General features: G+C 36.7%; 2 protein-coding genes across 3 annotated transcripts; one reads left to right on the top strand and one right to left on the bottom strand.

Annotated features, from left to right (window-relative positions):
• Positions 1 to 1,675: 1,675 nt before the first annotated feature.
• LOC129237938 (uncharacterized) lies at positions 1,676 to 18,558 on the bottom strand. The gene is made up of 4 exons (XM_054872940.1): positions 18,004 to 18,558; positions 5,983 to 6,140; positions 4,974 to 5,166; positions 1,676 to 4,908 (listed from the first exon to the last, which is right to left on the bottom strand). Exons 1-4 carry the CDS (start codon positions 18,055 to 18,057, stop codon positions 2,911 to 2,913), a joined length of 2,403 nt encoding a protein of 800 aa, XP_054728915.1. The 5' UTR covers positions 18,058 to 18,558; the 3' UTR covers positions 1,676 to 2,910.
• Positions 18,559 to 21,056: 2,498 nt separating this feature from the next.
• On the top strand, positions 21,057 to 24,238 carry LOC129237708 (nuclear envelope integral membrane protein). 2 transcript variants are annotated; one of them, XM_054872607.1, is made up of 5 exons: positions 21,057 to 21,322; positions 21,382 to 21,892; positions 21,946 to 22,420; positions 22,487 to 23,106; positions 23,500 to 24,238. In XM_054872607.1, the coding sequence occupies exons 1-4, from the start codon at positions 21,229 to 21,231 to the stop codon at positions 23,093 to 23,095; spliced, it is 1,689 nt and encodes a 562-aa protein (XP_054728582.1). In that variant the 5' UTR covers positions 21,057 to 21,228; the 3' UTR covers positions 23,096 to 23,106; positions 23,500 to 24,238. The 2 variants fall into 2 exon arrangements, with proteins under 2 accessions (XP_054728582.1, XP_054728581.1); XM_054872606.1 differs by having other exon boundaries at positions 21,058 to 21,322; positions 22,487 to 24,238.
• The last annotated feature ends 302 nt before the right edge of the window (positions 24,239 to 24,540 follow it).

Raw genomic sequence — 24,540 nt, 5'->3', positions numbered from 1 at the left:
AATTTGACTACATTTAAAATGTAAAAATGTTATCTCAAATTAATTTCAAAGTCAAGGTATTTCCGCATAATTTTTAACTCGCAGCCATAAAATTGGTTTATAGTCAAGGCGCATTAAACAGATAGCAGTAGCAGGGTTGCAAATTTAGATGTTTCTATTTATTTGGGCCATAAATTGTCAAATTTCGTTTGAATTATTTTAAATTCTCGATCTATGAACAAAAGATTTTCAAATTCTAGGGATCAAAGGCAAAAAACAAAATATGTGCATTGATCTTGTGGTCAACTGCTATTTTTAATATTAATTTGTTTTGCATTTCGATCCGTAAAGCACGATTTTTGTTTTCATAATTAGAAAAAAAAACAAATTAGTTCAACTAATTATTAAATTATCATTAATATATTATATATATATTAGGCCGGGTCGATTTGTGGGGAGGCAAAAAAATCGCCCATTGCTCTGTGAAAATCATATTCTAGGGATCAAAATAAGAAACTTTGCCGAAGGAACCATACCTCTAAAACGAACTCTGATGTCCCCCAATTTGGGTCGAACTTTTTAGTTTCTTTTCTCATGTAAAGGCCAAAAATGGTGATATTTTGAAATGATTGTATGGGGAACCCCCCAGGGGAGTTCCAGGGGGTGTACCACTGGCATGGGTGGATCGGCCGTCCAAAGTTAGTGGGGGTCGGTCATACATTTGGACTCGATTGGAGCACTCTAAATGGGTCAAAGTGGGATTTTTCGTTCGACCCAAATTGGGGGACATCAGAATTCGCTTTAGAGGTATGGTTCCTTCGGCAAAGTTTCTTATTTTGATCCCTAGAATACGATTTTCACAGAGCAATGAGCGATTTTTAAATCGACCCGCTCTAATATATATACATACCTATATATAAAATTTCAAATCGAATGTATTAAAACCCAGAGATTTAGTGATCTTTAAGTAAAAAGTTCTAAAAAGTTATTATTTTATAAATATGTATTCCACAAATAGTGTTGAATTTAAAGTTATGTAAATAAACCAAGAGTTTTACAAATGTTTGTACGCTACAATTGTTTGAGCTAGATGAATAATTAGTTCGAAATCTAAAATAATGTTTTAGATGTTTCATTTATTCAGTTTAATATATTATTGGATTGACTTATTCCATCGACTCCAGTATTTAACGCTCCTAAAGTTACATTTATCTTCTACCCATAAGCTGTATCCCCTTTTATACAGCTATCTTTTCTAAGCGGTGCTAAGGTTTTGTAACCGATTCCTGATGCAACGTCCAAATCACAAGCATATTACCATCTGTATATCGTCATTGGGTAGGCCATTAAAGTTTCTTGTATTGTGAGAATAGCATAGTACCAGAAAAAGCACAATCACACTCCGATATCAATCTTTTTGCAGAGTTGAAATTCAGGACGACGTGAGGTCGATTTCGCATTACTTTCCCTAGGGGTCATACTTTCACCGAGCATTGACATACAGTTGAATTGAATGGTCGCTGGTCAAAATATTGCAAATAATACTGAAGCTACCCCTTTCTATCTTTTATCTGCCCAATAGCTATCTAACCAATATGAACGGTTGGTTGTATATGTATTGCCACGGCCTTTGTTGGTCGAATCTATTGAAGAATACGATAATTCAAAACACCAATAATTAATTAAACAAATAACATTATAAACTTTATCCATTTTTATTAACTTTTAAGTTAAATTAACAAACTAAAATGTTTAAAAATATCTATCATTATAACTTTTTAAACATAACCAGAAATATTTTTGGAAAGAATACCTATGGTTATGAAAATGTTTAGAGATGGTTGTTTGCAATAAATTATGTTTTATGGAAATGTGCAAAATTTTAACATATGCAAACTGAGGAACCTTGTAAAATGACATCAAATAACCATAGAAAGGTTTCTAAGCTGCATGTGGCATATTCTTATATTATTTCAAACTCTATTTCTTGAAAGGGTATTGTTTCTATGAAACATTGTTTCTCAGTACACATAAATAAAGCAGTTATATAGTGTAATTACTAAAAAAGGGCGTTAGGGGTGTGAAGGAATGCTATTTACAGCTTTAGCATGTTTTAAACCTTTAATGCCCGATGCAGCCACGCTATTCTTATTTTTTTATAACAGTTTGTTGCTGGAGCTTGCGTCGCTGGTATTTATTTGCAAGCTGCTCAAAGTCGAAAATAAGAGCTAAATGCAAGATATATTTGTGTTAGTATCACAGCTGAATTTTAGTCAACTATTAGGGAAAAATTACAGTAAAATATGTTTGTGTTTAAAAATTTACTACTTTTATCCAGACAATATTTTATAATGGCTAAACTACGTTTCATTGAACTTTGAAATCTATACTAATTTATATTTAGGTCGAGACTAACATCCACGGATGTACGAGCATCTTTGAAATATGTTTAGTTACGCTCCAATTCATTCGGGTATTAAAGGATTAACAACAGTATGTATAGGCTTTGGAATATGATATAAACTATCACACCAAACCCCCGCTGTTGTACCAAAAAAAGATTTTTTCGGGGCATGTAATTTGTTCAAATATATGTACAAATACTATTTTAGTACGCACATCTGTACGTGTGCAAATTTCACTGCGACTTAGCTACATGCATTTGTTCTTACATGGCATATGATGGACCACTTAATTTCAGCCATGAACCGTTTGGGTCAACCTACTAAGCTGTAATTGTTACATCGACTTGAATTGAGTGGTTTGAGTATTATGGGACACAACATTTGAGCCGCAGTTGACTTTATTATGTTACATACCTACATATGTACGCTCATATATTGTATGTATGTTTGAATTATTTGAACCGCAGTTGACTTTGTTATGTTATGAGTGTACGTATGTAATTTCATAACATGCCAACTTTTTCTATTACTTAATATTTTCAATTTGGTCAGTCTCCTGATCTTCGTCATGATCTGTAAGTAATGGACTATCATCGCTTAATCGGTTAGGCGGCAATGCGGTGCCTGGTGTTGTAGGTGCTGAACGTGAGACCCAAATTTTTCGCACTCTGCCTCCTCTGCCAGTGAAGAAATTTGTCCCTACTACACTGCTGACAGGACTTTTTAAAATACATCTATTAGAAGGCGTCGGTGTTATATTCGGCACCATTGGAATGTAAAGAGCTTTATTTGGTTTTGGGGTAAAGAATTTTCTTTTATGTTGTTGTAAAGTTGACGGGCGCTTCAATAAATTTTCGGTGTCATTGGAAGAGCTCAAAGTCCTTTGTGCTGCTGTTGTTATAAATGTTGATGTACCTTTATCTGCTGAAGGAGACGCCAAATGGACAGTGGTCTTAGAAAATATTGGAGATGATGTCATGAGGTTTGGGGTTTGTTGTATTTCACAACATTTAACGGAACTGCGAATTGTTTTCCCCTGAGAAGTTGCATTCGTGATCTTGGCTAGTTCTGCAGAGGTGCTTGTGGGTGAAGATACAGTGTTACAAAGGGCAGGTTTCATATACAGCAACATGTCTTCATAGCTTATATTGTCCTGCAATTGACGTATTTGTTCGAGAATATCTCTCACTTCTCCAGTTGGGCTTGTAGCCTGAGGTGGTGAGCTAGGCAAGCAAACGTTTGTAAGGCTACTAACAGCAGAACAATTATCTGATCTTATGTAGTTACGTGGATCGTCTGCAGTATACTTTTTAGTCAGCTCATTGAGTCGGGATGGTGGAGACTCTGTTTCGTTTATCGTACCTTGTGGATGCTGGTGCAAATGCTTCTGCTGTTTTAATATGTGGCAACAAGTTTCCAGACTTTGTCTTAACAATTGAAGCTCTTTCAATTCTGTTTCTGACAAATCATCTGCAGCTCCAGGAACTGTAAGAGGAATAGCAGCAACTGAATCACATGATTTGTAGGTTGGATTTAGGATACTTGGGTCGAATACAAGTTGTGCTGAATTCGTTTTCGTGCGATGCAAAGGGTTAGGCTTTATATGGCCATTGCGAAAAATTGCCGAGGTCCCGTGATTATTTAATGGAGAGTGCTTAGAAAAAGTTGTGACAGCCTCGCGAGATTCCGAAGGGGTAATGTTACCCTTTCCATCAAAATTTATTACATCTATGGACTTACTACCGCTTGCGTTAGTAGTATTTGCAAAAGCGGCTACGGAACTGTTGTTTATAAAAATATCACTGATGCTGTTGTTGCTATTGTTAATATAACGAAGCTGTTGATCGCTTTGAGACTGTATAAAACCTTTTGGGACACAACCCGCGCTAACGCTGCTTCGATTGCTTTCACTACCACTACCGTTGCCAATGTTATCATGATTTCCATTTTTGTTATTTGTATGATTGGGATTGTTCCCGACTGAAACTTGATTAAAATTAAAATTTTCGGCAACAGATGTTTGTAAAATAGTATTGTATGAGATTGAAGAGTTTGTAACATTTCCCAGACCAATTTCGCTCTGATTTCCACCAACTGATCCATTAAGTGCCACCACAGTAAAACGTGGTACCTTATTTTGCTGACCTTGATATACTTTCTGCGCTACAATACTGCTACTTATCTCGCGCGCTCCCGCATTGTTGCTATCTCCATTCCCTCCACAGGCGTAAACTATTTGCGAGGCTGAACGAGGCATCATAAACTGTTGCTGGAAATGCGCACTAAACTCAGTTTCCGGACTTGCTGCACGAGAGTATGGAGGTGGTACTAGGGTGTTGGCTTCATTGATATTGCAAATGAAGCTTGAACTAAGCGAATCAACTGTACTTGCCGCGGAAAGTGATCCAACTGGTCGAACGATATAGTTTCGAAAATATTGTACCATCAGGTAACTGGAACCGGATTTAGCATTGTCACTGTTGCATGTGAACACGAGTGGATAAAGATCCGGCTTGGATGTGACCTTAAAACGTTAAATCAACAATAGAATTATTAAATGTAAAGACATTTTAAAATTGCAAATAATACTTCGGTATATGGAGGTGGTGGATGATGAAACGAATTACAGCGACTGTATTGCGGTGGAGCATAGCAGGAACCTGCCGAGTCGCCCTCTGATTGAGCACGATGCTCCGTGAATCCCCAGCCGCAAAGTGTACGGCGTTTCTTCCATAAAGAGTATGCGCACAATATTGCCAAAATAATCGCAACCACCACACACCTATAAAGTCAAAGTTTTATTATGTTAAAAGATGATTGTACATCGCTTTTGGTTATAATGAATTACTCTCCGCCTAGTCATTTTCGGGTTGTATAGATCGCTAAAGAGTAAACTGCAAATAATTACTTTACTAATTACGAAAAAAGTTCTTCTACAAATTATTGAAAATATAACCACGTTTTTATTAAAATTCCACATGAAAGTATTCATTTGCGGCAGGGAAAACAGATTGGGGAGTGAAAATTTCTATGGGAAATCGCGCTTTTTAATTACGGATTGTGAGTTAAGCGTGAAAAAGTAGATCATCTACTTATATGTGAACGTATTTATAACTCGTATTTTTTCCAGCCGAACGACTCAATTTTTTTTTAGTGGGAGTCAAATTCATATGCTTAGGAAATATTGTATAATATTCAGAAGCTCTATGGCAAAAACAACGGGAAACATTTTAACCCTCTAACTAACTGCATATTTTGTTTGTTAGTTTATGCATTGGAAAAACGCAAGTGGAGAATGACTTTCCTGAGCCAAAAAATCTAAAATTACTAAGACGTTTACCGCGCTTAAGTTTCCTGTTTTTAATACATTTCTACGATCAAATTACATTTTAATAGAAAAAATATTTAAAAATTTTAACATTGAATTTGTGCGGTTGGTTTTCGGTTTTAATACCTACCTATTTCAGGTCTTTTTTCGTCCAGTTAAAGACAGTTACACCTAATTCATATTAAAACTAACGTTTTTTCGACTGCTCGACTTTTTACTGCAGTGTATTATCGTAAGAGTACATTCTGTATCATGAAAAAAATATCTTACCAGAAAAACCAATGGCTGATGAAAAATAAATTCAAGACGTGTTCTGACGGTGGTGGAAGTTGTCGGGGTCCATTTTGGTATGGTGGACAACATCCTTGGGTACAACATTCCCTTGGCAACGAACAGTAATGACCTCCTTCACAAAAGCGAGCTGCAACCTGTTCAAGTTAAATTTTCAAATATTCATTTGGATTTGTATAAATTATTTGGTTAGCACTCAATAATAATAATTTATCCTAGTAGGTGGTCCAATGACCGACACTGCGACCTAAAAGATCTTTTGTGTCAAGCTACCTAATTTAATATGGATGATCCTTCTGATCATCCGCGAAAGTTACCCGACCACTACATCAGGTTCTAGTTTGCCTAGTTGTTCTCTGCCTTTGGAAAGGAGTTGGTTGAAAGCCATGTTCTTCCAACAATTTTTCTGCTATACGTATAAACCTTAGTATATCTGTAATAGGAGCTTTCTTTATTTCTTCCGGATCCAGTTGATCATGGTGGAAAATTTGCATTCTGGTTCTAGCCAGTGCAACGCACTCGCACAATAAGTGCTCCGTTGTTTCATCATCCTCAAAACAGAGTCTACACTCAGTGTCCCTGAGAAGTTGGATTCTGTTAAGATGATAGTTTAGATAGTAGTGGCCCGTAAGAAAGCCTACTATTTTCCTGATATCTACTTTCCGTAAGTTAATCAGTTCCTTTTTGTAGGTAAAAGGTCTAACCAACCTCTTGGCTTGACGAAGTTTCAGATTATCTTCCCAGTAAGCTATTCTGAGAGTATGTTCCCACTGGTCTACCCTAGATTTAGCTTCCGCCCTGTTCATACCACAATATGGTTCTGGTCCTATAAGGTCTGATGTCGATCCAGCCCTTGCCAGTTCATCAGCAATTTCGTTACCCTCGATTCCAGAGTGACCTGGAACCCAGCAAAGTACAACCGTATTTTTTGTACTTAATTTTTGAAGATTGTTTACACATTCTTCCACTAGTCTCGACTCCAAAGAATGAGACATTAGTGCTTTCAGTGCCGCTTGGCTGTCCGAATATATAGTTATGTGGGCCCCTTTGATACCCCTTTTTAGATTTGTCAGTGCACAGATCGAAATCGCTTGGATTTCGGCCTGGAAGACACTGGGCCATTTGCCCATGGGTTCTGAAATTTTTGTGTTGGGTCCAAAGATCCCGTTCATCACGGTCTGAGATAATTATCTCATAATTTCTATTGAAGACCCGTTTCGGAATCATGTAGTCTGTTACTGAACAACTAATATCCCTATCCGGTATTTTTCTTAGAATACTCATATGACCAAAGTCACTGTATTCCTTATTTGACAAGATTTGCATTTTTAGTGCATTTCTAGCTGCACATTTCCATATGAATATATGCAGTGGGGATAATCCTACTATCGCTTCAATTGCAGTTGTAGGACAACTTCGCATGTCACCTGTTATAGACAAACAGGCCTGCCTTTGAAGACTTGCCAGTAATTTCTTGGCTGTTTCTTGTGTGGTTTTGGGCCACAAAACAAGGGACGCATAGGTAATGATTGGTCGAATCATCATTGTATACATCCAATGAATCATTTTGGAGTCAATACCCCATGTTCTCCCCAGGAGACTCAAAGCAAAAAGCACTCAAACAAATTTACATATTACACAGTGTGACAAAAAAAAAATGAAATATACTTTTATGGAGACCTAGCACGATTTGTGGCTATAGAAAAACTAAAAAAATGGTATAGGAGAAATTTCCAACACACCCCCAAAATCTCGTTTTATGGCCATAAAACCGTTTTTCAGTAGGTTGATGTGAACAATCCCTCCTAACTTCGCCAATTTCCATCCGATTTCGAATTTGTTTCTTTAGTTCGAAAGAACAAAACCAAGCCTTTTTGACAGTGTGTTGACATTTTTTCTAAAATGACAACTGACGAGACTGTAGACGGAAGTATTCGGAATTTTTTTATTTTTTCTCTATTTTTTCAACTTTGACATCATTTTTGCGATATTATCCGATATTGAGGATGTTTTTTAGTAGACTACTGTTATAGTGGATTTAATTCTGCGTCGAATGAGCTATATTTGACTGTAATTGAATTAAAATTCATAGAGTTGTGCGAGTTGTGCGAGTTTTAAGATTTTATTTTTTTTACTAATTTTATAGCAAGTATCAGTATAAACACATCATCAGTACAAAACAGTACAGGTTTAAAATTTTAAAAGATGTCGGGAAAAACTAATCTTCATTTTAAAAATATTTGCTAGACCTGCTCCGTTAAGTTAAGTTTTATCTTGATTATACATATGATACAGGTTATGATATGATACTTAGGACAACTTTTTAGGCCTTTACATAGTATGGAGTATGACATTATAATTTGGTAAATGAATTTTTTTGTTTAACACGAAAACTATGTATTAAGGCTTTGAGATAAAAAGTGTATATCTATTTAAAAATTTGAGTTTAACCATTTGCGGCTTTAGCTGTACTTTAATAGGCAAACAATTTCGCACCCTTGTTTAAGAATAAATTCTTTTGCCACTATTTGTATATTTTTGTGCACTTTTTATCAATTGGAGAATCCCATAAGTAAAGGTATATGTATATTAATTTAATATTTTTCTACTATGAGAACAAAACAGAATGGCTTCGAAATTTTCAATAGTGTTGAAATCTCGAAGATATTATAGATAGTGACTGTTTTGTGTATTTTGGAGTGTGCTTCTGCGCGTACTTCAGGCGCAACAGCTGAGGCTTGAGCATTTAGAAGACATACTATATATAAACACTTATATGGGTGCATGCGTATAGTATAAACAGAGCTCAGGGCACTCGTCTTGAAAAAAATTCCAAATATTCGCAAATAATTCTAAATAACAAGAAATATTGACATGCTGACTTCTTCAATTTTAAATTTAGTATCTGTGGCATCGCGGAGAAAAATTGGCATATATAGGGTGGGCCATGTAAAATTTGCTTTTTGAATCGGCTATAAGAAAAAAAACTAATCAATATTTTTTCAAATTTTTGAAGTGAAAACTTCCTTAGAATCGTTGGGAGTGATTTGAGACTCGATGAAACGAAAAAGCGACACTCTTGGCTACGAAGCGTTATATGTTGATATACGTATATGTGTGTGGCTGCGTACTGCTGAGCCACGCTAGTATAGTGAGTATTGTAGTATGTATACTACACTGCCTATTACTTGCTTTGGTGTTTAGTTCAAGCGTCATACGTATGTATGTTTGTATGTATGCTAGTACGTATGTGCGCGCGCCTGCGTATTACGGAGCCACGGTGAGCGAGAAGGCATTATGTATACCTATACTACACTATTTGTGTGTAGTTAGTACGTCTGTGTAATATACGCGTTACGGCCTTCATAATAGCAACCGCGTGTGCTGTATTGCGTCCGTATTTTTATATTCGTAAATCATTCATTTTTAAATATTTACCGCAATTATGCCGAAAAATAATGCAGAAAAGTGTCGTGAATATCGACAGAAAAAAAAACAAAAAGAAAATAAAACTAAAAACTAGATTGAGCAATGGAAAAACAGTTTTAATTGCGACAATTTATATTTCATCGATTCAATCAATAAATAGCATCACGGAATTCATTCACGAAAATTTAATAAAGTATACACCAGAAGTAACGCGGATACTTAGAAAAGATTACGATAAAGTTCCGATGATTTTAAGTGGCGATTTTAACGTAAATTTTACATTGGACACAGCGGTTCCTTTAATTGACTTTCTCAATACAACATTCAATTTAAAAGTGTGTAACAATCGCACTGAATCGACAACATGGAACCCAAAGCATTTGTATCATATTTTAGCTGTCATAAGCCACTCGTATCATTTGTTGAAATTGAAAACATTGAGGATGAATAATAATAAAATGAAGAAAATAAAATATGAACTTTATAGCAATATTATAATGAACCTATAATTATCCCGCTCCTAATGCTGCTTTCGTCTCATTCTCTCTCAGTTTGTTTTACGGAAGGTTTCACTTCTATCGCGTCTAACCGTTAGACTGGTATTTTTTTATTTATTTTGAAGATTGAACATTGTCATTTATAAATGAAAAATAATATCGTTCAAATGACTGTCACGACTGGCTTTATAGTAGGCCATTCGATCAACCCAATTTTTAAGCACATTTTCGATTGTTTGGGCTCCAATTTCATGATTGGCAACTTCGATTTCGTGTTTTAAAGCATCAAATGTCTCTGGATGGTTCGCATAGCATTTGCCCTTAACGGCTCCCCACAAAAAATAGTCCAACGGGCTTAAATCAAAGAATCGGAATTCAAAAACGGTAGCCAAAAGATCGAGTGTAACTTTGGCAGTGTGACAAGTTGCACCGTCCAGTTGAAACCAAATGTCGTCCATGTCATCCTCTTAAATTTTTGGAAACAAAAACTCTTTGAGCATGTCACGGAAACGCTCGCCATTTACTGTAACCGCGGTAGAAGAAGAAGACTCACCAATTTGGAAATAGGTAGGTTTTCAATATTTCCCAATTTTGTTCAAGCGTATAGCGTCCCATTTCGTAAATGTCAAACCTTTAAGTAAATTATGAACATAATTGACATGCCATTTGTGTTACCATTCTCAAAAAAATAGGTGGTTCAAAAAGCAAACGCTATATGGCCCATCCTATATGTAGATGTACTAGACTTCACTCCTAGAAATATGAGTTTGCGCAATGCTTACAACTGGGCTTTCGCTTCGTTTCGCAACCTGACTTTGAATATACACGGTTATATGAAGGCGTTCCCTGTCAGTTTTCAGAAGATAGTTTGCTCGTATATCTTAAAGAACTAATGTCACTGTTACTTTTAACAGTGTTAAACTTTAACTAAACACTGTTAAATTTTAATTGAAAGTTAGTCCTTGCATATGTATATTACAAAAACACTACTAACGCATACTTAACTTCTTATCGTGCATAATGAAGACAGTTTGTTTATTTGTGCACAAAATTTTTTTTCTGAATAGTGAAATATTAATATTAGACCTCCATAGCCGCGGTTCAAAACTCCCTATAGGCATGAAACGCCAAATGATAGAAAAGCCTTTTTCTAGTAGCAGTTGCCTCTCGACAGGCCAGAGCAAACATCTGTAGACATCCCTGCAAGCGGTATTATAATATACAGCACGGAGAGAACCAGAAAAAGAGTTCTCAAACGATAACGTAGAAATTTTCTCTTCTTCAGTTGAGTTGTATAATTCCCATAATAATGTTAATAAATTATTTTTTAACGTGGAACTATTATTTTAATTCTGTAATTTGAATGTGATTGCGATTAGCCGTCTTTAAGAGCCTTACTCTTCTTAACACTTCCTTCAAGAATTATTATAAATATAATCAAAAGAAACTATATTTAGACGTAGAGCCTTTATATATCTGGATGCTAGTTTCTAGTTTTAAGATTATGTATTGTACTACAATTACGTTAAGTTCTTAACATGTTAGAAATCTTACATATAGCTTCTACTCAAATATGAACGAGACGGTATCAATAAAACGGCCCGCGGATGACGTATAGCAAAAATAAATTTTTTGTTTTTTGGTAGGACTGTTATAAGCTTACATGGCAAATTTCAGCGTGATATGTCACATAGTTTGTTTTCTGTGCTACTGTAAACAAGTCAAGCTCGAGTGTGTTCTTCGAATTTAACGATGGAAATTCAAGTTGAACAAAGAATTTGTTTGAAATTTTGTTATTCCAACAAAATTTCGGCTTCAGACGCCTTAAAAATGTTGCAGACAACCTATGGGGACTCTGCTCTATCGCGTGCACGTGTTTTCCAGTGGTACAAATCGTTCAAAGAAGGCCGTACATCGGTTGAAAACTTGCCTCATGAACGTCGTCCAGCAACAGTAAACGACGAAAACATCGCAAAAGTAAAGGAAATTGTGCTTGAAAATCGCACAAATCGCAAAATCGGTTAACGCTGAATATTATTTAGACTTTTAAAGCGTTTGCGCGAGAACATTCGTCTTAAAAGGAAGGAATTGTGGGACAACAAGTCATGGTTCTTGCATCACGATAATGCACCAGCTCACACATCACGTCTTGTTCGCGATTATTTGAACAAAAATAATGTTAATATCGTTCCGCAAGCACCTTATTCGCCTGATATGTCTCCATGTGACTTTTTCCTGTTTCCCAAGCTCAAGTTGCCGCTCCGTGGAAAACATTTTGAGACAATTGAAGTCATAAAAGAGAATTCGAAGACCACACTCGAGCTTGACTTGTTTACAGTAGCACAGAAAACAAACTATGTGACATATCACGCTGAAATTTGCCATGTAAGCTTATAACAGTCTTACCAACAACAAAACAAAAAATTTATTTTTGCCGTATGTCATCCGCGGACCGTTTTATTGATACCGTCTCGTTCATATTTGAGCATAAGTACACCCAAATATCTTAGATCAGTAAATAAATAAATTAAAAAATTTAAATAAGCATAAATTTAATAATGCAGTTAATATTGTAAGTAATACATTTCATTAACTTTATTTTGTATAATTTACCATTTCCCAGCTTAAAAACTTCATTGCTAAAGTGGTCATGGTATATAGCTTGCGTCAAAGTGAAGTGAAACATGTATGTAGACCAGGCACCTGCATGGCTCACTGTTTTCTTGAGTTGTTCATACGCTAAATTTCTTGCTCACATTCAGTCAATTGAACCAAACTATTTGGTCAAGTGCAGTCAGCTCATGCAGGCGAACGCGTAGTTCAGCTCAGTCAACACGTATGATCTAATGTCTTCGGCTCAAATCTAATCATTGAACAAAAAGAAGCATTGAATGAAATTAGCATCGGCCTTTGCGTTCAAACGACCAAACTTGTTCAAAGAAGTAATTGTCATTATTGTAAATAGCACATGTTCGAGCAAACGAGCGTTGGCGTACAATGTACGCTGTAAATTGCGTTTCGTATTTGAAAGGATTAGTTGGTTTCAGCCGTTGTAAAATAATGTCAAATATTATAGCCGAAAAGAGAAACAGTCTTGGTCCAAAATCTGTAGATAGTTTGCTCTTTCTACACTCTTATTTAAAAAATTTTAATATGTAGAGTAGAATGGGGTAAGATAGGTATGGGGGCACAATAGGTAGGTGGGGTTTTCGTCGCACTGTTTTTGCAGAGGTCACTCGTCTTATGTCAATTGAATACGTGGTGGGGAACAACGTTCGCGACTGTCATTTCGGCCGTCACCTTTGATTAGTTATCCTAGTTCTGGCGTCGTTTAGTTTTTTGGGAACTTTTCTCCGACATAGCATTTTTTTTATTCTACGGTGCAGTGCATTTAATGTATGTAAATATTTGTCAGGTGAGATTTATTTTACGTAGAAAATAATGCTGAACACGAATAATGTGTTAGTTTTTTGATATTTTTACTACACTAACATAAAACATGTGCTTGGGGGTACTATAGGTCAGCCGTCTGGGGGCATTATTATAGGTCACTACTTTTAATTGAATAAAATAAATTTTATTTGTTTTTGCAGCAAAATGGTGCGTAATTATGTGCGAAAAACGCCGAAACGAAGTGAAGAGGACGTAAAAAACGTAATCGCGGCAGTCCGAGATGGCGCTAGTGTTCGATCAGCCTCTAAACAATTTAAAATTCCGTTCGAAACATTACGTGCTCGCGTGATAGGAAAGTGCTCGTCATCAATAGAAGCGTGTCAGAAATTACGTGATCAAGAGCCAGATCGATCGAATCTCGACCTATTAATTCCAATTGAGGACATTCGGCCGTTTCCTAAAGCTCCACTGCGCAAACCATCAAATCGAGGCCGGAAGCGACGTAAAGCTGCAATTCTCACAGATGCAGTGATGCTAGAGTCATTACGCGCTGAGCAAGGAGCTGCAGCTCAGAAGAAATCGGACGCGGAAGCAAAAAAGGAAGAGAGGCTGCAAAGAGGGCCTATGACCTATCTTACCCCATTCTACTCTAAATACCTACATAAAAGCTGTATACCGAGTTCCCCTCATAATTTTCTTTTTCCCCATAGTTATTGGCCAAACCTTGTAAATCCATCATCCGTCATACGCATGCAGTGGCCTAAAGAGGTATTAATTTTTGTGATTTTAACAACCAGATCAGGACAGTACTGAAAATAAACAAACTTTTTTTCACAAGCTATTTGTTTGTGAATGTTGAAAATAATAAAAATTTAGGTGCCGCCGTAGCCGAATGGTTGGTGCGTGACTACCATTCGGAATTCAGAGAGGAACGTAGGTTCGAATCTCGGTGAAACACCAAAATTAAGAAAAAAATGTCTGCCGTTGGGAGTCGTCTTGAAACTGTAGGTCCTTCTATTGTGGAACAATATCAAGACGCACACCACAAATAGGAGGAGAACCTCGGCCAAACACCCAAAAAGGGTGTACGCGCCTATTATATATATATATAATTAATAAGAACCAAATTAAATGAGCAAAAGGAGCTTAAAAAGCACCAATGCAAACTCCAGGTAACATGGCAAGTGTGGGAGGTGTAGCTGCTGCAAAAGCATAATAAATTGATGGCTAAGGAAATGCGCAATATGGAAGAAAATACTAGCTTCCATGTTTACAAAGGGAAAATTCACAAGTTGAAGGTTAAAGCTAAAATTATGAAATTGGTGGAAGAGGACATTGCACAGTTCATCAGTTTATATGCTGCCAAAATCATGTAGGTTGTTGTAAAGGGTGTTTTTTTAGAGGTTAGGTTTTGAAGATGAAATAAAACGTATATAATTTAATGTTATGGCCAAGAATTTAGCTTTATTATAAAGATAAGGGTTTGCCATTATGTTTTGAAAATGATTTCGGGCAAGTGGCCGCCGCGGCTGGCTCGAATAAATTCCAGCCGAGAGGCCCAATTTTCGACCACTTTTTGCAGCAATTGGGGCCGTATGTCAGCAATAACGCGCCGAATATTCTCTTCCAAGACGTCAATCGTCTCGAGCTTATCTGCGTAGACAAGCGACTTCACATAGCCCCACAAGAAATAGTCCAGCGGTGTTATATCGCACGATCTTGGAGGCCACGCCACAGGTCCACGGCGCGAGATAATGCGCTCACCAAAAGTTTCCTTCAATAAATCGATTGTTGCGTTGGCTGTATGGCATGTAGCGCCGTCTTGTTGGAACCAAAGGTCGTCCACATCAAGATCGTGCAATTCAGGCACGAAAAAGTCATTAATCATGGCTCTATAGCGCTCTCCATTGACTCTAACATTATGGCCGGCTTCATTTTTAAAGAAATATGGACCAATGATTCCCTCTGCCCATAAAGCACACCAAACAGTGACTTTTTGAGGATGTAACGGCGTCTCAGCAATGGCTTGTGGATTATGCTCACTCCAAATGTGACAATTTTGCTTATTGACTTACCCATTCAACCAAAAGTGAGCTTCATCGCTGAACAAAATTTTCTTCGATGCGTCGCGCGAACCGAACCATTATTTTCGTAATAAATTTGCACGATTTGCAAACGTTGTTCAGGTGTAAGTCTGTTTATTACGAAATGGCAAACCAAACTGAGCATAAATCAAGTGACAGCTGTCAAAAAGACCATCTACGAAAAAAGTAGTGCCAACTTGAAAACCTAACCTATAAAAAAACACCCTTTACAAACAATTTTCAATCCACTTCCTGCAATTCGAAGACTGCAAAGTTGGGTCGAAAAACTGGACAACTAGTGTGATATATTCCAACCAGGCTGAGGCCGCAAGATCAAAATTGGACCAATTGCTCCGAATTATTCAAAATACAACATACAACTTATATGGCCGTTCATAGACACGCAAGTGTAATGTTTCAACTTCTGATTGGACGAAAGAATGATAGAATAAGAGATTGCGCCTTCCGAATTCGCTGTGGCGTCACGTCCCGAGAATATACAAATAAAAGGAAGGGGAATTATTTGAAATTTCTCTTCCTTTTGTTTGTTTGTTTATTAAGGTGCCTGACATCAAATAAGTCAAAAGAAGACCCTACCTCTGTATTCAACTCGTGGTTTTGATGAGTGTTTTAAATTAGCAGGCAGAACTCACCCATGGTGAAAAAAATTCGGCCAATATCAGGCCATTAACCGCCTCTCAGCGGGTTTGACAGAATCAGAGGGGATGGCGTAACTGGGGTCACGATGCGGTTTGTATACAAAAAAACTAGGTAGGTAGGTAGGGTGGTTTTCATAAAGACACACTTAGACCTTTCGCAGGTCCATTGTGATACCACTGGAGCTTATCCTTACCCTACGTGTTCCTTTTCAAACCATCCGGTAACTTTAATAAACGAGCAGAGCTTCGTTAGTTCTAGATGGGCTATGTCCGCTACATCGGTTAAAAATGCTGTATCAAGAGTGTGCAGCCTTCTCATAGCTAAGCTTCCACACTCACATAAAAGGTGTCTGACTGTTTCCTCTTCTTCTGTTTTAAGACAGCTTCTACAAAACTCGAAGTACGAGAGTCCTGACCTTCTAGCGTGGCTGCCTATTAAACAATGACCAGTTAATACCCTATAATTTTTCTTATAGCTTCTCTGTTAAATCTTAGCAAGATCTTCGATCGACCGCTGTTCCAGTTCGGCCATGTCTGTCTGCTTAGTTCGCATGTTGTGAGGTTTCGCCAGCTTGTATTTAGTGGCTATAGGCATTGGTATTAGCGGCTTACCCGGTTTGAGATCGAGCGTTATACCGGTTCGAGCAAGTTCATCCGCCTTGCAGTTTCCTGCTATATTCCTGTGGTGCACTTCCCAGATAAGGTGCACTTTGTAGCACTTAGATACATCATTTAGTAGTTTAAAACATTTTAAAACTAAACCCCTCCACCTACTTTGTTGTCCAGTTTTGAGCCATCTGTGTAGATGTTTAAATCATTTTTCTTAACAATAAGCCCGTTATCCCATTCCTCTTTGGAAGGAAATACTGTGACAAAGGATTTATTTAAGTTGATGTCCTTGGTCTTACAGAAATCCGTTGTGCCAGGAATCCAGGGGAATTTTTCTAAAATTGAAGGGTGTCCTCTTTGGGTCGTTCTGAGTAGGCCGATTTCTCTTAGTCTGAGAGCTGCTTTGGCATCTGTTTGCTTACCGAACTGCTCTCTTGGTAAAAGGTTAAGCATAATATTTAGTGCATTTGTGGTTGTGGTCCTAAGGGCCCCGCAGATGCAAAGACTGGCCATTCTTTGTACATGTATTCTTTGTTCTTTTAATGTATAACTTATCTAAAGCCGGCCACCATAGTAGTATGCCGTATGTTAGGATTGGTCTGACAATTGCTGTGTAAAGCCAATATACGATAGATGGGGAGAGACCCCAACTTAGTCCTATCAGGTGTTTACAAGAGTATAATGCTATTGTCGCCTTTTTTACTCTATCTTCGACATTAGCCTTCCAACTTAGTTTTCTGACTAGTATTAGACCTAAGTAGAGGCCCTCATCACTAAATGACAGTGCCGTACGAAAAAAATAAGATTGTGTTAGCTCGCATAATTTTGTTTTTTACCATAGTTAATAACCAAACCTGGTAATGCTGCAATTAGTGGTGTCGTTGTGCTACATATGTATATTATCATCAGATTAATTAAAAGTATGCTATTGCAATAGGTCTTCCGTAAAACCATTATTTCATAATAAAAATTGTTGTTTTGCTGGGGTTTGCTAAATTTTAATTTCAATATGTATGAGCATTGCTATTAAAATGAAAATTATACCGTTTCTGTTTTAATTTGAGTATAAAAAAGTCTCAATAAGTTTGCTATTGCATACATTCATATGCATGTATGTAATATATATACACATATTTGATATCTAAATGTACACACGGTTTCATATCACGAGCCATGTATGATACAAATGAAGTCAAATGATGTCCCTTGTACTTCTCAACCAGTCTTTTAAATACATATGCATGTATATGTCTGTGCATATGCGTGTTTGAATTTTTATATGTGTATATACATTTTGTATATATAATGTAATCAAACTGTAAAACTTACTAGTCTCGGCATACGAAAGATGTTAAACATGAAAATAGCTGGGAGCAAAAACATTTTCTCTAGCTCCTAGAAACTGTTTGTCATAGAGTGTGGATAAAAAGTAGTTCTGCATCCATTAACTAGGTAAATAAATACTGTCTTTTGCAGCTCTAGACGTCAATCAGTTGTATTTTAAAAGAACATGTTTAATTTGGTTGATCCAAAATTATTGTTGCTAATATTTGTGCAACTTTTTATTTGTAGTGTCGAGTGACGACTCTCTAGCAGCTTTCTTATATAAAATTCGAAATTCGTTCACAAGCAATTAAAAAGCAAGAGTAGCGTGCTTGGTATACTCAGTTCTTTTAACGTTGTTACTAAAAATTTATCTGGAGTTTCTAACGCTTTCATTAGCGAATAAATTTATGATGAAATGTTTCACAATTTTTTCCATACTTATCACTTTTTTCTTTATATTTGGTAATTGTTGTTTTACTAGTTTAACAAAATAAGTAATGAACTAAATCGATTCTCTACATTATTTTTATCATAATTCCAATAATAATTTCATAATTCTATATAAAATAAATAAATTCTTCCACTATAACTATTCAATACAATTTTCACATTAATTTGGTATGAAAAACATTGAAAAAGGGAAATTTTGTAAACTACCCTTAGCATACTGTTCGTCATTCCACAATATCCTATTTACCCTTTACCATGGTGGTATGTTTACACATATCATGGTAGCATTGCCAATGGTGAAATATTCGTACTATTGTATTTATTGCGAGGAATTAGAACTGCTGGTCCTTTACAGATCCCAATTAACTAGGTTCATTAACTACTATAAAATTAAAAATGCCACTAGGAACGATTCAACGAGTCGCTGCTCTGTGCATAACAGGAGCGATGAAAACCACTTCAACGGCGGCGCTGGAAATGATTCTCAGCATGCCACCTATTGACCTTATGGCGGAAAACCTGGCAGCGAAATCCGCGAGGAGGTTGGTGGCTGCTGGAGTAATTACCTGCAGAACCTTCGGTCACAGCTCAATAGGAAAGTGGAGCTCAGGTTACATAGACAACATGACTCCGTACTTTAGTTGGGAGAGAAGGTTTCGCACTGCAATTGAAGAGGAGGGATGGCACAAAGGTATGAAGCCTGGCCATAAAACTTTTAACATCTATACAGACGGCTCTAAAACTTCAGATGGAGTGGGAGCGGGTATTTACTGCTCACAACTAGGGATAAGGCAGCCTATCAAGCTGCCAGACCACAGCAGTATTTTCCGCGGAGCTAGCCTACACTAGAACAAGAAAGAAATCAACAATTAATATATTCGTGGACAGTCAAGCAGCAATAAGCTCATATTGTATTAAGTCCAAAAATGTTCCACGGAGCAGGGAGGCCATAGAAAGGCTAGCCGCAAACAGTAGGCTGCATATCTACTGGGTACCTGGTCACAAAGGCATTATGGGGAACGAAATAGTAGATGAGATACCAAAAAGTGCTGTTAGACTACCTTTTGAACAAGAGAACGACATACTGAAACCGCTAAATACAATATACAATGAAATGGACGACTACGTGAAAATGCGAGTGGAAGCTAGGTGGACTAATCTAACCACATCCAAAACAGCAAAAGTCATGTGTAGAACTAACGACAAAAAACTGACTGAATTCGTACCTTCGCTCTCGCGAAAGGACTGCAGAACTATCATAGGTATGCTAACAGGTCATAATCTATTGGCTGCACATGTGTACAAGATAGGATAGATAAGATAGTTACCGTGAGCCGTGAACTAAGCTCCAGACCTATCAGAAGACTGCCCTCAGAAAAGCCACAGGATGCCTCTAGGTTAACGAGCATAGTTAGATGCTCGGTAAGCTACCGCAGGAACTACCTTCGGGCACTTGTTGGAGGCTGAGGCAAGAGACATCTCTTGGAATATACTGACGAGATCCAGAAGCGAACATAAGTGCGAACACTGCATCAGACAGTGTACCGACATTCGTCGGGAGTCTCTATCCATCTTCTTAAACTCCCGACACCCGAATGTCCGTCAACGAAGTCAACCACCTATCCATTGCAGACGCCGAGCTTCAGCTGCATCGTAAGACCCACATATCTTTGACCAAATTACGTTCTGTATATTGTAGCAAGTTAAATTCCTACCCCGACGTATTTAATATATGTCCGGCATATGGAGGTACCCCGCACAATACTAACCACCTATTTACATGACCGCTTAAACCCACAAATCTAATATTCCTCTCCCTTAAAATTGCATGGATCCTGAGACCATGGTTAGAGGGGAGATATGCGATGACGATCGATGACTACACCGTAATGGCAAAGCTTGATGAACTACTAATACTAGAAATTGCATACACACACACTTTCTTGAAACGTCGTTATCGGCAAAAAAACTTCATTTACAGGTATTTTTATAATTCGTCCTTTTACAATTAAACACGCGGTGTTTCATTTTTATTAGTTTGTTTAATTTAAAAATCGTAATATAATATAACTAAGCCATTTTCTGAATATTTACAAACAAGTAACTTCTCTTCCTTAATTTCATGACGTCATCGGTAGTCAAAATGAAGAAAAATAAAACAGCTTTTTTCGGAAGTCGCCTCCTTTAGTGTTCTGTACACCATGATACAGCCAATGGTTCAACCAAATTAAGCCAAAGTCCGCCAAATTTTTTGAAGATATAGGTTGGCATATCCATAAACATCAAATGAAAATGGTGTGGTTCTTATTATAAGCTTAATTTTTTCTCTTTCATCCTATATAATCCAAATATTTTTTTAAATCTCCATTTGTTTCATACAATCTGTCATAACAATAACAATAAGTACTATTTTTACCTACAATTGAGGGAAGAATAAATCCAAATATAATATATAAGTAATCCAAATAAAATATTACATTTTCAGGACATAAAACTAGATAACAGGCTGATAAGTAAACTGATAGCAGGTTGATAAGTAAGCTGTGGTGGAGACGTAGTATTATTAATAATTTTATTTAATCTGTGTTACTCTGTCATTTCGAACAGTTCAATTGGCATAAACAAAATTACTTGTTTGTAAAACGAAAAAGCGTGTGATTGCTCAAAACTTACCTATTTCAGCGGTAGTTTACATATATATCTCGAAATTAAATAAACAAAGAAGCTAGGAAAATTTTAAATTTACATGATAATCAATTGCCTAAAACAAATAAATTAATGAAGTGCCGATTACTCTCTATTTATTTAATTGTATTTTATTGCAATCCCGCTATTGCAAATCTGTCTAGGGATGATGCCATTCGACCTCAAGGTATTTATTTTAATATGCAATTATACAAAACTACATATGCTTTTTCTCTGGCTCAACAGTGACATTTGTAGATCCGGGAACAATAGTGGACTATCAGCCAAAGTCACGTCATAGAGGCTTTTTCGATAATGACATGCGTATCTATTGTTATCGTGGATCTCCCAAAGAGTTGATTCGTTTTTTTGAAAATGTGGAGCTTCAATTGGAAATAGATAGCGACGATTACACACAATATGAAGGTGCAACGCCTACCGAGGTTCGGCAGCATTTCGAAGAACGTCGGTCGTTATTTAGCTTCAATTTATTCACTCAAAAACGCACGCGGCTGAATCTATCTCCGTTCAAGCAACAATGTATTGGCATCGACACTGTATTACCTTATCGTGTTCGCCTACTGCAATTTCGATTTGAGTATTTCCGGATTATCCAGTTTGTTTTGGGTGTTTGGTTATTGGTTTGCGCTGGAAGGCTAAGCCAAAACTCGTTGTTTTTTTACCTTACGGGTGTTGTTTTGGGCATATGTTCTTCCTTAATGCTTATTATTTGGCTATCTAGCAAGTTAATGCCCAGGTAATTTTATATTTAGTTGTACTTTTTGAATGTACTTTACAAAATATTTATAGGCGTCCTATGATGTATGGAATTCTAATTGGTGGGTGGACACTTGGCGTTTACATTATTCAGCGACTATGGGAGAACCTACATTTAATATTTCAAATGTATCGCGCATATGTGCTCTGGTATATATTTATTACGGGATTATTGTCATTATTTTTTTGCTACCGAATTGGGCCTCCTACAAACCAACGCTCGAAAAATATAGTAAAATGGGTTTTGCAAATAATTGCAATAACTTTAATTTATCTCTCAAGCCAATATGAAGAAGCAAGTGCGATCGTAGGGATTACCACTGCCGTTGTGTACTATTTTCCTTATTACATTTTACACAACCTCCTAAAAATTTACAGACGATTCTTTCCACCCAAAAGACGTTTACTTACCAGTGAAGAATTTTATGAACAGGGCATTATAGAAACTACAAAGGCACTGAACGAATTGCGAGTTTATGCAAGTAGCCCTGATTGCAAGCAATGGAAGGTATACCAGTGTATTCTAAATAAGGTTGTATAAATAATATTTAATACAATTTTTTTCTATTCATAGATCGTATCCAAACTGAGTGATCCTCTGCGTTTTGCGTCTTTTGTTGAAGGTGATTCTCACCTTCAAGAGGAAGAAATATCAAATTTTGAAAGTTTTATGCAAGCGAATGAATTCGACGAGTCCGATCTAAGTGCAAATGGGGATGAAAAATTTGTCGAAGAAAATCAAAACACAAATTTACTCTACCACCATTATGAAAATGGACAGAACCAAATTTCAAAAGCGAAAAAAAGTATTGCTTATGAAGAAATGAGTGAAGAAGAGTGTGACAGCGATGACAGTATTGGCAATAAAGAGATTAATGCCCAAAAAACAAGTGATCGCTTTAGTAATACACATATTAAGAAAAAGATGAATCGTGTGGGAACGGGCGTGCGACATTTTTACTCTGATGACTTAAAACAGACATATAACTCACGTGCACGAAAAGAGCAAGAAAGGCTTGATGGCCTGCAACAAGCACACTTAAACACAAAAGCTTCAAGTTCCAACAGTCAGCATTCAACCATTAATAATAAAAAAGGCGTAAAATTATATGGAAGAGGAGCCAATCATAGTTATACATACAGCGATCCATTTGCAGATGGCGGTTCTGAAAGTGATTATTAACATGTTCGGAGGTAATCCGTTATTCGATAAGACTCAGTATGGAATGTTTACCATCTCATTATTCTTAATACTTCTTATACATTACTATTATAATCGTATATGCCATACATGCCTCATTAAAAGAACATTTATACATATATTATTAAGTTCGTAATCTTCTTTGGATTTAAAAACATGCCCCAAAAATATAGATCATTTGGTGCACATTAGAGATCGCTTGGGGATCAACTTAATTTTATTTTGTAGATATCATAATGAATTTACAAAAGTTCACTTTTTTGTTCTGTTTCTAGTTAAACGGTATGTCATTTAATAAAATTCATCAATAAAATTTAAACCAAGCCTTGACAGTTAAAAATGGCTGCTTGATAAATTTTTGAATTTATCTTTATTTTTTCCTTTAGTCTTTCTATGCGATTCGCCCGTGGTAGATGTGCTACACCGTGCCCGTATCGTCTTTTGATTATGTGACTTGGTTCGTGAACTGGACTTTGATCTCTGCTTGTGAACATGACTTTCTTATGTGTTACGGGCTCTTTGAAGGTATGCCGGCGCATAATAGAACCAGTTATAGTATTATTCAATAAGCTCCATCAAAGACGCTAGCATCGGCGAGTAGGATGCCGTAGCCTGCATTCCTCATGTGCCCGCGACGATACTCCGGCCTTGTTCGAGGCTCGTAATAAAAGGGTCAGTTTTTAGAATTTATAAACGTTTGCAACCCTGTCGCAAATTCTAAACTGATAATTTTCTGATGTTCGGCGCTTATTTTGCATAGATAGGTGAAATGAATACCTAAATAAAAACAATAGAGTTTTCTATAAATATTCTCCTTGATAATTTGGATCAACGATGACAAAATTCAAAATTCAAAATGACAAAGAAAATAATGATTGAAGGAAAAAAATGGTTGTGTATACAAAGTTTTTATGATGCTGTTTTAACCGGAGCGTTTTAATGAAATCAAAGACATTTTCTGCTAAATTGAAAACTTAAAAGCGGAATTTCGTGTTTTCATCTCGCTAGTAAGGGATTCATCAATAAATGTAAAAAGAATTATTGGCGGAAGGGAGCCATAAATAAGTCATATTACCATATCTATACATAAGAAAGTGCAATAATAATCAAAATAAACCAAAAGATTTTGCATAATTTTCATTAGTTTATGTGACTTCCTCTTGCATAGAAGCTAAAACGTAAGTACAAGTAAATACATACATAAATATTCATGCGGAATGCAAATTTACCAAGTGTTCACAGCGAATATATCGCGATTTAGAAAACACTAGAATTGTATTTTGGGGCGTTAGGTTAGGATAAATGGCTACCCACACAGAGATCCCATTTAGACAAAGAATCCAAAAAATTCGCCCATTGTGATACCTCACAGAGGGAAAAGGAAGGAAAAAAGGAAGAAGGGGATATGGATTGGAGGATGAGGACCA

Source organism: Anastrepha obliqua, chromosome 2 (assembly GCF_027943255.1).
Source record: "Anastrepha obliqua isolate idAnaObli1 chromosome 2, idAnaObli1_1.0, whole genome shotgun sequence".
In the NCBI taxonomy this organism is placed as follows: domain Eukaryota; kingdom Metazoa; phylum Arthropoda; class Insecta; order Diptera; family Tephritidae; genus Anastrepha; species Anastrepha obliqua.
The sequence above is the reverse complement of the archived record's forward strand: the minus strand, read 5'-3'. Positions and strand labels throughout refer to the sequence as shown.

Excerpts from the sequence above, each read along its gene's own strand:
- LOC129237708 (XM_054872607.1), top strand. The coding sequence starts at position 21,229 with ATGAAGTGCCGATTACTCTCTATTTATTTAATTGTATTTTATTGCAAT. Across the intron at positions 21,323-21,381 it reads TGATGCCATTCGACCTCAAG|TGACATTTGTAGATCCGGGA; the intron begins GTATTTATTTTA and ends CTGGCTCAACAG. Across the intron at positions 21,893-21,945 it reads TCTAGCAAGTTAATGCCCAG|GCGTCCTATGATGTATGGAA; the intron begins GTAATTTTATAT and ends AAATATTTATAG.
- LOC129237938 (XM_054872940.1), bottom strand. The coding sequence starts at position 18,057 with ATGTTTTTGCTCCCAGCTATTTTCATGTTTAACATCTTTCGTATGCCG. Across the intron at positions 5,167-5,982 it reads ATCAGCCATTGGTTTTTCTG|GTGTGTGGTGGTTGCGATTA; the intron begins GTAAGATATTTT and ends TTGACTTTATAG. Across the intron at positions 4,909-4,973 it reads CACCACCTCCATATACCGAA|GTCACATCCAAGCCGGATCT; the intron begins GTATTATTTGCA and ends TAACGTTTTAAG.